This window comes from Rattus norvegicus, chromosome 6 (assembly GCF_036323735.1).
Source record: "Rattus norvegicus strain BN/NHsdMcwi chromosome 6, GRCr8, whole genome shotgun sequence".
In the NCBI taxonomy this organism is placed as follows: Eukaryota; Metazoa; Chordata; class Mammalia; order Rodentia; family Muridae; genus Rattus; species Rattus norvegicus.
The window spans coordinates 136,883,576-136,899,202 of record NC_086024.1 but is presented as its reverse complement, the minus strand read 5'-3'; the positions used below and the strand labels follow the sequence as shown (position 1 = coordinate 136,899,202).

The window sequence follows — 15,627 nt, the reverse complement described above, 5'->3', positions numbered from 1 at the left end:
CGCACTGTTGTGAGCCCTAGGCCAGTGAGAACCGGTCTACAAAGGAGGTGGAGATGTTCCCAATAAAATACAAAGTTGTCCTCTGGCTCCACATGCACTCATGTATGCATGCACACAACATACATACACACACACACACAAAATACACACACATGCACATACACACATAAAAGAAATATATTTAAAAATAAATAGTAAATAAAAAATCTCCAAGCCTAGCATGGCGCTGCACACCTGTAGTATCAAGTATCTGGGAGGGTGAGGTAGGACACTGGTTGAGCCCAGTTCAAAATCAATCTAAGGACATAAAAAAAATCTCATTTCAAAACTAAGGACTTGGGCCAGTGAGCTGTCTCTGTGGGTGGACATGCTGGCCTGAAAGCCTGAGTTCATCCCTGAACACACATAAATGTGAAAGCAGAGAAATGACTCCACACATGTGTCCTCTGACTGCCACTTGTGTGTGTGCGTGTGCGCACACGCGCACACACACACACACACACACACACACACACACAGTAATAATCTTTATTAATATGAGTAATGGTGGCTGGGAACACATCCGTGGCCATGATGCTCACTTGCCTCACTCGTTCAGTCCTCAGAACCTTGTTGGGTACGTATGACTGTGATTCCAGTTCTGAGGAGGGAGAGAAAAAGACGCCTCGGGCTTGACTGCCAAGTAGTCTGACCTAACTGGTGTGAGCTTCAGGCCAATGAGAAACCTTGTCTCAAAGGAGCTGGACTGCAATCCTCAGGATGATCCCCAGGGTTGTCCTCCAGCCACGCCCCACACACACACTCATGCACACACGTACATGCACACACATGTACAAAGGCACACATTACTCATTCACTCACTTCCAGCTACAACCAGTGGACATGCCTACGCATGGTGACAAACCACTAACGAAGTTACAGGCAGGTTCACATGACTCCCTGCAGAGCTGGACTCCCTGGAAGAGCGCGTGGTTCCTACTATGGAGCATGGTTAAAACTGGTGAATGGCCAGAAACAAGTGCCCAAGGATAGGTGGGTCCAGCCCAAGGACCTAACAGACATCCCAAGAAGGTTCCAACTCACTATATTTAGGACAACTGGGGCACAAAAAAATTGACTGAAATTAACAAAAATCCATCAATCCTTTAATAAGACAACAAGCCTCATAAATGAAAAGACATTGCAAAGAGTTCTTCTGACAGAAAGAACTGTTATTCAAATACATCCAGAATACTTAAACTAAGATTGAAGACAACAAGGCCAGGTATGGTGGCTCATACTCTCCATCCCAGCACTCCGGAGGCAGATCTGTGAGTTCTAGGCCACCCTGGTCTACAGAGCAAGGTCCAGGTCAACCAGTACTATTTAGTGATACCTTGTCTCAAACAAACAAAAACAACAGAGAACTGGATTGAAAAACGGGCAAAGACATGACGAGCCTCTGTGGAAGCAGCAGTGAGATAGCACCACACCCACTCTGAGAGCAAAACCCAGACCACACACAGAGAGCTGGCGAAGCATCCATCCAAGCCAAGTGCTCAGCCACAGTGCATGGTGGGCTAATGGTTCCTTCAAAAACCAAGTGCTCTCCACATGGACGCCAGCACCTGTGCCCCTTAGAACTTGTCCAGTGAACTGGATGCCAGGTCTACATAAAGCCAGCACGCAAGTGTTTCTAGCAGCTCTATTCATAGTTTGAGACTTAGAGACAATCCGGATGTCAGGGAGTAGGTAAACAGATAAACCCTGGTCAGTGGAGACAACGGAATACTATTCAATAATTAAAAAGTCGGAGCCAGGGGTTGGGGATTTAGCTCAGTGGTAGAGCGCTTGCCTAGGAAGCACAAGGCCCTGGGTTCGGTCCCCAGCTCCGGAAAAAAAAAAAAAGAACCAAAAAAAAAAAAAAAGGTCGGAGCCAGGGCTGGAGAGATGGCTCAGTGGTTAAGAGCACTGACTGCTCTTCCAGAGGTCCTGAGTTCAAATCCCAGCAACCACATGGTGGCTTGCAACCATCTATAAATAAAATAAATAAATCTTTTAAAAAAAAGGGGGGGTTGGGGATTTAGCTCAGTGGTAGAGTGCTTGCCTAGGAAGCACAAGGCCCTGGGTTCGGTCCCCAGCTCCAAAAAAAAAAAAAAAAAAAAGAACAAACAAACAAAAAAAAGTCGGAGCCAAGGAGATGGCTTGATGGGTAAAGTACTTAATGAGCATGAAGAGGAGTTCTTCCTTGTGGAACAATCTTAGGGTATACAGAACAAAGAAAACTGAGAACATGCACATATACTAAGGACCCAGACAAGCAGCCATGTGTAGGAAGAAAGGCTGTTGGGCATCATTTAACACTTGTGTTGAGACTCACCGAGCCCACTCAATCACAAGCACAGGAACCAAAGAAACCCACACCTTCTCCCAGGTCTGAGGCTGTAGGTTATCAAAGACAAAACCTACATCTAAGAGTCAGCCAGAGCAAAAAGATACATTTACCTGAGGGGAGCAATGAGATAAAAAGGAGCTTTATCAAAATTAATTTAAAAAAATTAAGGGGCTGGAGAGATGGCTCAGCATTTGAGAGCACTGACTACTCTCTCAGAGGTCCTGAGTTCAAATCCCAGCAACCACATGGTGGCTCACAACCATCTGTGATGGGATCCGATGACTTCTTCTGGTGTGTCTGAAGACAGCTATGGTATACTCATATAAACAAAAATTAATTAAAAAGGAGCTTTATCACTATGGTAACACAAGCTAGAAGGTTAGGGGAAAATGGCAGCACATTTAGAAAGAGTGCTAAAAAAATAAAAAGATGCATTTTGCTACATGCTTAGCACACAAACACTGTGTACAGAGTTAGAAAAGTAAAGTGCAGGGAGCAACTAAGAACCTAGACCTCACACAAGCTGCGTACTCCTGTGCTGAAAATCCAAAATCTGAACAACGCCAATGTCTGACACCTAACTTTGAGATGCAAAATGTTTTTTGAGTTTGGGGTGTTTATGGATTCAGCCATTGAAGTCTGTGAGAACACTTCAATGTACAAAGCATCCTGGTCAAGCACTTCAGGTGAGAAAAGGCCAGCCTGCAGCCACCAACAGTGTACGCACATGAGGGTGAGAGCCAGTGCCTGGAGCACCAACTACTGAGTCCATCCGATGCCTGCACACTTCAAGTCATGCTATATACAGTAAAGACACGAGGTTTAATGTATGCATGTGTGTGTGTGTACATGTGTGGGGGAATGTGTGCATGCAGGAGTAGGGAGAGAGGAGGGGAAAGGAAGAGGAAGGAGACAGGAAGAAGGGAAGAAGGAAGGAAATGTGGGAGGGAGGCGCAGAGGGAGGGACAGAGGGAGGGAGAGGAGGGAGGGAGCATGCGAGGAGGTGAGACAGGAAGGTGTGAGCAGCAACGCTGGGTTTCAGCCTCAAGAGTTCTGTCCACTGTCTTCTGAGATGGGGCCTCTCTCTGTCCTGCCTGACCTCAGGCCCGCCCGCCCGCCCGCCCGCCTCTTCCCAGTGGACGGCAAGCGCACACCATCATGCCTGTCTTTCTTCCCTGTAGTGTCTGGGGATCAAACTCAAGTCCTGCAAACCAAGCACTTTACCAACTGAGCCACCTCCCCAACAAAAGTTTTTATCTGTTGATTAGATTATTTTTAAACAAAGGATGAAACAAATAAAATAACTTTTTACCCAAATAAAAGCTGAGAACATTTACCCACAGTCTTAGAGGGCAGAGTTTGGAAAGAATGATGTCATCCAAGGTAAGAAGTTCAGATTTGACAAGGATTAACTCAGGGGCATCCCAAGGGCTACAGGAAACATGTCACCCCAGCCACCTAGCTTGGTTACTAGGGGAGGGGAATGCACATTACCATCCTCTGTTTCTAAAATCACAAATGCCCCTTATGAGATGCAGACCAGCACTTAGAACCTAAACTATCCTAAAAGGAAAAACTCAAAAACTCAAAAAAAAAAAAAAAAAAAAAGCTAACAGAACAAACATCTGAATTGCCTATGGGTTGTCAAAAATAAACCTGAAACAAAGAAACAAAGGCAAGCAGAGGGAGCTGTGCGACTCCTACGCCCGGCTCACTCCACTCTGGCTCAATGCTTAAAGCAAACAGCAGTCTTCATGCTGCACTCAGCAGGGCTTTGACTGGGGCAAAGGTGTCCGTCCACAGCCACGTGTGGCAGGCAGAACACACACACCTGAAATCCCAGCACCGGAAGGCGGGAGGACCTGCTCAAGCCCCAGTGTCTACAGCTATTACCTTACACTGTAAAAACACTATGTCATCTCCACCAAGTGCCCAGTGCCTCGAGTTACACACACAGAGTTGTAGCTGGAGGGACTCTTACCCACTCTCCTTCATGTCCAGGTCATCGAACATCTGGATGAGGGAGACGGCAACTTCATAGACGTCCTTCGTTATCACTGGCTCCTCCAGACGGTAGGGGGGGAGCTGAAAAAACAAGACGAACGGGGCAACTACATAGAGAAAAGTGCAGCTCGCCTTGAGCCTATGAGACCTAAGTGAAGTGATGATGAGTACTAACGATTCCACTCATAGCCACCCTTGAGCACTTGGGGGCAAGGGGTCACTGCCCGGGACCCGGGGGTGCACGAGGCTGAAGTCAACAGCAATACCGATGGAGCCCGAGAGCTCAAGCAGAGACGACTTTTACCATTAAACTGCATCAGGGGCGTAGGGAACTCAGGAGTCACTTCCTATTCCCTACTCAGAGCCCTTCCAGGGTATCAAATCCCTGCCCCTAAGAGCACCGCCATCCCAACACCTACACACAGGAGCTACCAGCAAAGGGCAGTTCCATGTCTCCCAGTGGGCCCTAAGAAGACCACGTGACATGGCAGCTGTCTGCCAAGGCTTAGAAAACTGCTAGACTACTTTGAACATTAAACAAACCCAAATTGGCCTAGTGGCTTAGAATTTCCCTTGGGGTCCTCTAAACGACACTGGGCACCAACCTCACGCAGTCGGGCCAGCAGGCCGTCTATGCACAAGGCTCTGAAGGAGGTGAGACCACAGCTACACAGTATTTCCCAACCCCTACAACACAGTTCTTACAGACTCCAGTTAAAGCCTTTCTGTGTTTCCCACCAGGAGAAGGAAAGCATGTTGTTTAATGACTAGATTGACATAACCTACGAGACAGCACACATCACATTGTCACAGACGTGCAGAAAGGGGTCTTCAGGGGTCAGAAGTTAGTTATATATGGAGATAATCTTCCAGCTACTACTTAGAGTAAATTACGTCAGCTGGTATCCAAATAACATTCCCAGCAATACTACGACTCTAGTATGGCTATGGCAACCTTACTTCTATTAGACAAAGCATGTCTAATCCAGTCATCCCTGATATACTGTAATCCCCTCCTCTATCCTAACAGTGACTGATATTCTGTAATGCATTACTCAAAAATAGAAATGAAGAAAAGATATGTACTCCACAAACCCCAACAAACCACCCACAAGTTGCTGTAGACAAGCCACGCAGGGGAAGCATGTGGCTGAGCCACAGGAACTGCTGAGTTCTAGAACCCAAGCCCTCTGAACTGCTGCTGGTTGGTGTTTGGCCAAGAATCTCTAGGGAGCTGGCTGTCTCCAGCTCCCCAGTGTTGACAAGTACGACAGTAAACTACCGTGCCTGTGGAGTAAACTCAGGTTCTCACGTAATGAGAGGAATGCTTTAGCACCTGAGCCTCGGGTCACTGGGGTCCTAGGTATACTTCTAACAAACTCTGACAACAGGGCGTGATTGGTTGTGAACTGATGTCTGTTGGGACTAGAGGGACGGGAGAGGCCCACATCTCCTATATTCTGAGCCAAGCGATTGCACAAGCTCACTGCCACAGAGCGTGGTGTGAAGGAAGCACCAGTCGCCTGCAACAGTCCTTCTGCCATAATCATGCCCAAGAAGGAAGCTCCGATTCCTACACCTGCCCCCAAAATGACATGTCCAGTCTGGCCAGGGAGTTCCAAAAAACAAGGAATGAGTTCTTGGGAAAATACATGCATCAAGAGATTGGGTACACCTCCAAGAGTGGGAACCAAATGGTGGCAGGACAGATGGGTATCTGGGTTAAGGGGACTAAAGACCTAAAGGGAGTGCGTGAAAACTGATGTGCACTGGGCACAGTGGCACACACGAGTACCAGCATTTGGGACAGTAGAGGCAGGAGGAGCAGGGGTTCTAGGTCAACCTTGCCTATACAGCAAGACTGAGGCTAGCCTGGCTACATGAGATTCTGCCTCAGAAGAAATGCAGCAACACAATCTACAATAGGGTAGGACACCGCACAGAGAGCGGGACACCGCACAGGGGGCGGGACGCCACACGGGGTGGGACATCGCACAGGGTGCGACACTGCACAGAGGGTGGGACGCCACACGGGTGGGACGATGTACTCTGAGCCTGGCTTATGCATCATGAACAGTCTCTGCACAATTCCACCAGAGTGTACACTGCACTGGGAGACCTTTGCTAAGGGAATTCTTGAAAGAGAAAACAAGTTAACACAAAGGCTTAAGGAGGTTCTCCACAGGACCTTGAAAGGAACACCTAAGGTTGGTATCAGAAAAACCAGGAGACCATTGGGGACTAAAGACAGTGACTGGCTGACAGTGTCAGTTCCCTGAGAAGCCACGTTAGCTTAAGGCTGACCTTGCTACGTGGTGACAGGAGCAGAGGAGCATGGGAAACACAGGCTGGGCTAAGTGGGGTCAGTGGAGTCACACGGGAGAAGAGAAAACTGGGAACTGGAGAAGCAGAGATCACATCCCCACCCTGACCCAAGGCAGAGGCTGGGAGGGGCTGCAGGGAAACCTGGGACTGAGGAGGATGTTTCTGAAGGGGAAAGAAACCCAACTGTGTCCATACATGAACAAGGAAAGATGAGCATCAGGCAGTGTTGGCACACACCTTTAATCCCAGCACTGGGGAGCTAGAGGCAGGTGGATCTCTGTGAGTTCATGGCCAGCCTGGTCTATGGAGAGAGGTCTAGGACAGCCAGGGCTGTACAGAGAAATCCAGACAAGCTGTGGTCAAGCACAGAGAGAGAGAGAAAGAGAGAGAGAGAGAGAGAGAGAGAGAGAGAGAGAGAGAGAGAGAGAGAGGCAGGCAGGCAGAAAGGCATGCTGGGAGCTTAAGATGGCACTAACAGGAGGAACAATGATGAGATTGGACTTGAAAACACTGTCTCTTCATGTTGAACATTACAAATGTTACTTGACCTTTTTCCCCTTACTGCTTTTAATATTCTTTGTTCTGTGCATTTGGTGTTTTGATTATTATGTGATGAGAGGAATTTCTTTTCTGGTCCAATCTATTTGGAGTTCTGTAGGCTTCTTGTATGTTTATGGGCATCTCTTTCTTTAGGTCAGGGAAGTTTTCTTCTATAATTTTGTTGAAGATATTTACTGGTCCTGTAAGGTGGGGGTCTTCATTCTCTTCTATACCTATTTTCTTTAGGTTTGCTCTTCTCATTGTGTCCTGGATTTCCTGGATGTTTTGGGTAAGGAGCTTTTTGCATTTTACATTATCTGTGATGATTGTGTTGATGTTTTCTATGGTATCTTCTGCCCCTGAGATTCTCTCTTCTATCTCTTGTATTCTGTTGGGGATGCTTTGCATCCAAGACTCCTGATCTCTTTCCTAAGTTTTCTATCTCCAGGGTTGTCTCCCTTTGTGATTTCTTTATTGTTTCTATTTCCATTTTTAAATCCTGTATGGTTTTTGTTCAATTCCTTCACCTGTTTCATTGTATTTTTCTATAATTATTTAAGGGGTTATTTTTGGGTTTCCTCTTTAAGGGCTTTTACTTATTTACCTGTGTTGTCCTGTATTTTTTAAGGGAGTTATTTATGTCCTTTCTAAAGTCCTTGATCATCATCATGAGATGTGATTTTAAACCCAAATCTTGCTTTTCCAGTGTGTTTGGATATCCAGCATTTGCTTTGGTGGGAGAACTGGGCTCTGATGATGCCAAGTAGTCTTGGTTTCTGTTGCTTAGGTTCCTATACTTGCCTCTTGCCATTTGGTTATCTTTGGTGTTTGCTGGTCTTGCAGTCTTTGACAGTGGCTTGACCCTCCTGTAAGCCTGTGTGTCAGCACTCCTGTAGACCTCTTTTCTTTCAGCTGGATCTGGGAACAGAGAGCTGCTCCTGGGTTTGTGTGACCTGAAGCCTCCAGGCAGGTCTCTTGGAGCAGAAGAGTTGGTCTTACCTCTGCTATCAGGTGTGTAGGTGCTCCTGGCGACTAGCTTTTGGCTCTCGGGGCAGGCAGAAGCTGAAGGGTACTACCCCTGACTGCTCCTAGGTCCCTGTGCCCAGAGGGCACAGAGGGCACTAGTCAGGTTGCTCTTGGGTCAGAAGTAGTTGTCTCCTCTGAGCTCTCAAGATTGTCCGCACTTCTGAGAGCCCAGCTCTCTCCCCTACCAGATTTGGGTGCAGAGAGTTGAACATTATAAACGCCACCTTCATCACTGACAGAATTGATGGGCTCTGGGAATGAGAGCATGGCTTAGCTATACAAGGGCCTAAGTTCCATCCCCAGCACCCTCCCCCAGTGCCCACACAAAAACCCGTATGCAGTTAGGGCTGTACAGTCGTGTTTGATATTTACTATGTGCCTTCTAGACACCAAAGATAGGTCATGTGACGAGCAATAGAACACCTAGGTGCCTTCAGAAGGGAACAGAACACACCTTCACCCAAAGGGCCCTGGCTCCCAGGCCAACCAGGGGCCCTCACAGGACGGATGCCCACAGCTGGCCTTACCCTTCTTTCAATGCATCCACAAAGAACTGTGTGATGGTGAGGCCAGGTGAACCTAAGCAGCCCTCACGGTAGCAGAGCCCACTTGTCAACACTACGAATATCTTCAACAGAAACTCAGCCCCTATTCTGATCAACTGGGCTCCCTTTGTTAATTGCAAGCACATGTATTCTCTGTCCCAGCAATCTCTTTCCAGGCTCAGAGGTTCCAGGAAGGCATGGTCCACATAGAAGTGTCAACATGTGGCACTGTCTAGGACATTGTTGATTGTGATAATGGAGAGACAAGGACAAGAAGAAACATCTTGTAATGTTTCTATCCCCGTCACACAGCATTGCTGCGGCTGAGATGTGGTGTTCTACAAGACATGCAATCTGGTGGGCACAGAAGCATGCAGCAGAGCTGGTCACTGCAGCACTCTCTCTAGCCCCTCCATGGAGGAACAGCATGCATACATGTGGAGAGCTGGGCAAGCACTGTGTGCAGAGAGCCCACCCTCCCTGCAACGGAAAGCTCCCACATCTGCCTGGCAGAACCCAGAGCTGAGCAAGAGAGCAGTGTACCATGGGAAGGGCAGGAAGGCCTGACAGGTAGAGACCAGAAGAGGAGAGGACTAAGGCAAGTTTTCACTCATTCTCGCTTTTGTTCCTGAGCTGTGGTGCAACTCAGGGCCTCATGTGGCTACAGAAGCACTTTCTCAGTGAACACAGACCCAGAGGATGGGACAGGAAGTGCATCATACTTCAGGGTTAGACTTCCGAGACTTCCAAGTCTACATATGTCCCCAGTCTTCATTATCACTAGAAAATGTACACCTAATCAGAGTTCTGTCTCAAATGCAATCACCCATCCTTCAGTGAACCCACAGTTTCACAGGGACTGAGACCCGAGGCCTTGGTTTTCAGCATGAGCGAGGCATGACGCTCGTCTCAAGGGTTTCTATGGGGTCGGATGGTGTGGGTATTTGCCAGATCACAGCTGTAACAAAAGCCCAGTCTTTTCCTCCCCCCTTGCTCCCATGTGTCTGCTAACAGGTTCTAAAAGAGCTTCCCAACTATACCTGGGGAATTCAACTTGCCAGAAACCAAAGTCCATTCACTATAAAAGAAGCAATGTATCTCAACATACCCCACTGTGATAAATGTGCCCCAAATCATTAAGGTAATACTGTTCGATAGTGTGGGGCTTGCCTTCCACCTCAAACACATATGCAGGGTTCATCTTGTTCTGAACAGGAACAGCAAAGTAGTCTGCAAACTGCTTGCAGTTGATGGTGGCAGACATGAGGATCACCTGCAGGAAAGAGAGCCCAGCTGTGAGCAGTGCCAACCACCTCAGAGCTCTGGCCCACCTGCTGCACCCTCCCATCATGTACGATCTACTGAGGCCTTTTGATTTACTATTTTGTTACATCCTGACCACACATCCCGTTTCTCCTCACGGCCCCTCTCCCACAATTCCTCTCTGCCCCTCCCCATCCACTCCTCCTCCATTTCTCTTTAGTAAGGGCCGGCCCCCATTGAGTTTTAGACTATCTTGATTTTTTTCCTTGGGTATCATCTAAATTAAAACAGTATAAAGAAGTCCTGGGCCTCCCACCAGGCAGGACCTGGAGTAGGACACCTGACAACGGAGTCCAGGAGACTCTGTCTGTCTTAGGCAGGGTTTCTGCTGCTGTGGTGAACACCATGACCAATAGCGACTTGGAAGGAAAGGGTTTATTTCATCTTACAACTCTTAGGTCAGAACTATCACCGAGGGAAGTCAGGGCAGGAGCTCAAGGAAGAGACCTGGTTGTAGACACTGACACAGAGACCATGGGAAAATGCTGATTTCTGACTTGTTCCCCACGGTTTACTCAGCCTGCTTCTTGTATCACTCAAAAACAATTACTCAGAAATGACGCCCCCACAGTAGACGGGGTACTTCCACAGAAATCACGCCCCACGGCCTTGCCTACAGGCAAATCTTTCTCTTTGTGGGGAGTGCGGTTCTTCGTACACCCACGACTGTCCTGGAACTCTCACTGTAGACCAGGCTGGTCTTGAACTCACAGAGATCCACCTGCTTCTACCTCCCAAGTGCTGGGATTAAGAGTATGCCACTACCACTGGGCAAGGCCAATCTTATAAAGGCATTTTCTCAGTTAAAAGTCACTTTGCCAGATATATCTAGGTTTGTACCACATTAACAAAACCCAACCAGGACAATATCCAACTGTTAAAAGGGAAGAAACAGAATGAAATCTAAAAATTTACCTTCACAAAACGTGAGTTTGTCCTCAGGAGTTTACGGACTACCAAGAGCAGGAAATCCATCTCTTCAGTTCGTTCGTGCACCTACAGAAAAAGAGGGCATCCTCCATGACATCAAGAATGCACGTCAGGGCAGGCAAGACTGTACAAGCAATCCGTGTACATACATAATTCCAGCACCAGATGGTGGAGTCAGAAGACCCTCAGAGGAAGCTGCTAGTCATCTAGGCGAGCTCTGGCTTGATTCAAAGACTCATCTCAACAAGTAAGGTGAAAAAGGGGACCAAAGAGGCTTCCAGATATCAACCTTGACCTTCCATATGTATGAGCATGTATATGCACGTGCACCTACACATACATGTGCCAACACACACTGAAACATGCATATCCACAGGCACACCACACACATGGAATGGGAGGAGTTTTACAGAAAGAGGCACGTGTCACCTGATGAGAGGTAAAGAGGACCTTCACGCCCCAGACGTTCAACTAAACTAGGTTTCTCAGCTCAGTACAGGTCTTCAGGGACTCCAGCCTAAGAGTACGAAAATAGCATCTGCCCACAAGCCAGAGGATAGCACGTGGGTCACTGTCACCCTCAATGTTTCTCTTTGGGACCCCCTGGCATTAGGGCAGAGCAATGCTCGGTTCCCTGACACCCGCCCGCATAACAGCAACACTGCTGCCCAGTTGCTGCTGACGCCTCTCTGGTGGTTTGTCATTCCAGCAAGTGTGGGGCTGAAGATGAACCAGCCCAACACTGCTGGTGGAACTGCAAGTCACGCTGCATGACAGAAAGAACTGAAGTGGAAAGTTCTAGTTCCTTGGAAAGTCAGTTATGTCAGATAATGGTGCTGGGGCACATAGGTGAAAGGATCGGATATAGCAGGCATGTGAAAGGAGGCTTGAAGAAGGGTATAAATGTGATCCCACTGACAGTGGGAGAGGAGCACTGACCCCTGGCCAGGTTGGCTCTGCTCACTATTCTTAACTAACAGGCATGTATTGGTTCATCTTACATAGCAATGTTGAGCTCAACTTGTGATGATTCCGATACTGAGAGAAGCTCACCCAAGAACTGCCCTCAAGGTTCCTGTGGTAGTTGCCGCTTCTGCAGCCTCACCTCAGGCTGGCTGGCAAGCCTAGTTTCTTCAGGATTGAACTACAGTTGCTGGTTCCTGCCTACTGTCTGCCTGCCTAGAGGACTGAGCTGCAGCCACTGAGCTGTGTTTGGTGTTTGCTATGGGACTGAATGACTGCCAAAGAAGATCGAGTTTACCCCCAAAGAACTATTGCTAACAGGTCCACTTCCCCCACACCCTGAGAACTTTTCTCTTCCACTGCCTCTCCTTGGTGGTGGGCTACAGGAGAAGTTGAACCCTTATTAAAAGTAGGTTTCAAAAAAACTGTATGCCTGCAAAGGACTGAGGCTCACAGAATAGATAAGAGGCTGGCCAGTCAGAAGCTGGTGAACCAAAGCAAGCTAGCTCAGAGCCTAGGGCAAGCAGGCAGAACTTCAACAGGGTCACCAAGGAGCACACATGGGGTGGCAGCTGCCTCCCAGTCCATTCAAATGCAGCTCCGGACTGAGCCACCCAGGGATCCATAACTGCTCCATCCATACCATCCTGTCTGTCCCACGTAAAGTAGTGGGGGCAGCACCTGTTTCAAAGGAAGCCCAGTTAGGTTAGGACACGTGACAGCACACTGGGACAGCAGGACTATATCCAGACGCTCCCTGAAATGGAGGGAAACAGCCACTAAATCTCAAAAATGACAAAGCTTCACACTGTAGCTAGTTCTGCTTCTGTCCCTGATGTCTCGTGCCTCACAGACACAGAGCAGAATCCAGAAGGCCCTTTTCAGAGAAGAGTAGCATGTCTTACCTTTATTTACGCTTTCCCTGCAGTGCTGGGGTTTAACTCAGAGCCTCTCACATGCTAGGCCAGCGCTCTGAGACTAAACTACAGCCGCAGCCCATGGTTTTCAAGCTACTGCCATCCTTGACTGGGTAGGCAGTCAGTGGCCTCCACATGTGCCACGGATAGCTCTCCACCAGGCTGGTGAGCATCCCCTGCAACTACTGTACCCTGCTGAGGTGCAGGCCAGAGGCAATCAAACCACAAGGTCACAAGTGAGGGAGAGTGCTCTAGTGAAGCCTCACAGAAAGCCTGTGCCAGGTCTGATCTGCGGCTGCAACCTGCCCATGGCTCTCTGCTCTACACCCTTTCCTGGTCATCAACATCCCACCTGCATTTTGAGAAACAAAGAACAAAACAGATCACTCACCCTCACAGGTATACAAAGACCAGAACGGACCTTGTTGCGAGGACACAGGCCAGCAGCCTACAGCGCCTGGAAATCAGGTCGTGCCCAGGCAGCAGTGCGCTCACCTCATCAATGAAGACGTGCGTGAACTCCATCAAGCTCTTGGCACTAACGATCTTCTGAAGCAGGACTCCAGTGGTCATGTAAATCAGCCGAGTGTCTTCTGTTGCTGTTTTCTCCAGCCCTACCTGAAGTTGAAGGAAAAGAGAGGGAAGGAAAAGTACAGGTTTCATTGGCTCCCACTGAGCTACCCAAATAAATGTCCCTAAGGTAGGAACAAAATAAGTTACTGTATTTCAGAAGATACCTAGGGGCCAATGAAAAGTCAGGTTCTCCAATGCACTCTTTCTTCCTTCCATTCTGGGCAAGGATTAGCTTATGCAATGAGGCTGTCTGCGGTATTTTTATGTGACAAGAGCTTATATGTTACAAGGGTCTAAATAAAAACCAAATAATAAAAAGCACTGGTCTGAGAACTCGCCCTTCTCTCCTATTCAACTACAGGAGGGATTTAGAATTCTTTTCAAGAATTTTACTTTTAATACTTTTTAATTAGCATAGTTCTGGTGTTTAATTCCCAGTAGAAAATAGTTATACACTGACATCAACTTACATAGAGTAAAAGATTAACAAGAAGAGGACGTTCACTTTCTCTGTGTGTCTCACCTGATAGCCTACCAAGCCACCCAGAGTCCAGGAGCGCTCCTTACTGATCCACCTGGCAATGCTGCTGGCCCCTATTTTCCGTGGCTGGGTGACTACGATGTTGCAGAAGGCAGAGCGCTGTGTGTAGTGGTCCAGGACGTACTGTGGAAGCTGTGTGCTCTTGCCGCTCCCTGTGGCACCGTGTATGATCACCACAGAATTGCTTTCTATCAAGGAAATAACCTGAAATTTAAAAAATCTGCATTTCACCATCGGCGCGGATTAGACAACAAGGTAAAGCACTATCCGTCTTGAGAAGACTCTCAGCCCGGCTCGCCCTAAAAGGAGTAGTCCACCACCTTAACACCACAAAAAAGATCAGCTCTACAGCGATAACTGGGGTGTCAACTGGATGGCTGGTTTATGAAACCAGGTCACATGATGTAGCTGTGTGACCCTTCTGCCTCCCAAGACCCGGAATTACAATGGGTGCCACCACACCACCACGCCACCACGCCAGCACGCCACCACGCCAGCACACCACCACGCCAGCACACCACCACGCCAGCACACCACCACGCCAGCACACCACCACGCCAGCACGCCACCACGCCAGCACGCCACCACGCCAGCACGCCACCACGCCAGCACGCCACCACGCCACCACGCCACCATGCCACCACACCAGCACACCACCATGCCACCACACCAGCACACCACCACACCAGCACACCACCACGCCACCACACCACCACGCCAGCACACCACCACGCCAGCACGCCACCACGCCAGCACGCCAGCACACCACCACGCCAGCACGCCACCACGCCACCACGCCACCACGCCAGCACGCCACCACGCCAGCACACCACCACGCCAGCACACCACCACGCCAGCACACCACCACGCCAGCACGCCACCACGCCAGCACGCCACCACGCCACCACGCCACCACGCCACCACGCCACCACGCCACCACGCCAGCACGCCACCACGCCACCACGCCACCACGCCAGCACACCACCATGCCACCACACCAGCACACCACCACACCAGCACACCACCACGCCAGCACACCACCACGCCACCACGCCACCACGCCAGCACACCACCACGCCAGCACACCACCATGCCACCACACCAGCACACCACCACGCCAGCACACCACCACGCCAGCACACCACCACACCAGCACACCACCACACCAGCACACTACCACACCACCACGCCACCACACCACCACACCAGCACACCAGCACACCACCACGCCAGCACACCACCACGCCACCACACCACCACACCAGCACACCAGCACACCAGCACACCACCACGCCAGCACGCCACCACACCACCACGCCACCACGCCACCACACCAGCACACCAGCACACCAGCACACCAGCACACCACCACGCCACCACACCACCACACCACCACGCCACCACACCACCACACCAGCACACCACCACGCCAGCACGCCACCACACCACCACGCCACCACGCCACCACACCACCACACCAGCACACCAGCACACCACCACGCCACCACACCACCACACCACCACGCCACCACACCACCACACCAGCACACCACCACGCCAGCACAC

The 15,627-nt window shown here is 49.5% G+C and overlaps 1 protein-coding gene across 9 annotated transcripts in view; it reads right to left on the bottom strand.

The window, feature by feature from the left end:
• The window catches only part of Tdrd9 (tudor domain containing 9), a 115,429-nt gene that overhangs the window by 67,023 nt on the left and 32,779 nt on the right, over positions 1-15,627 (bottom strand). For 8 of the 9 annotated variants that reach the window (XR_010052076.1, XM_017594515.3, XM_017594516.3 and 5 more), the window contains exons 4-8: positions 14,044-14,265; positions 13,443-13,565; positions 11,053-11,133; positions 9,923-10,087; positions 4,356-4,459 (exon numbers count right to left, since the gene is read on the bottom strand). Coding sequence is in view for 8 of the 9 variants with exons in the window: in XM_017594515.3 (XP_017450004.1) it covers positions 4,356-4,459; positions 9,923-10,087; positions 11,053-11,133; positions 13,443-13,565; positions 14,044-14,265 (695 nt within the window). In the remaining variant the exon portion in view is untranslated. Of the gene's footprint in view, positions 1-4,355; positions 4,460-9,922; positions 10,088-11,052; positions 11,134-13,442; positions 13,566-14,043; positions 14,266-15,627 lie in introns of those variants that run through there. The other variant, XM_039113387.1, reaches the window with a different exon arrangement.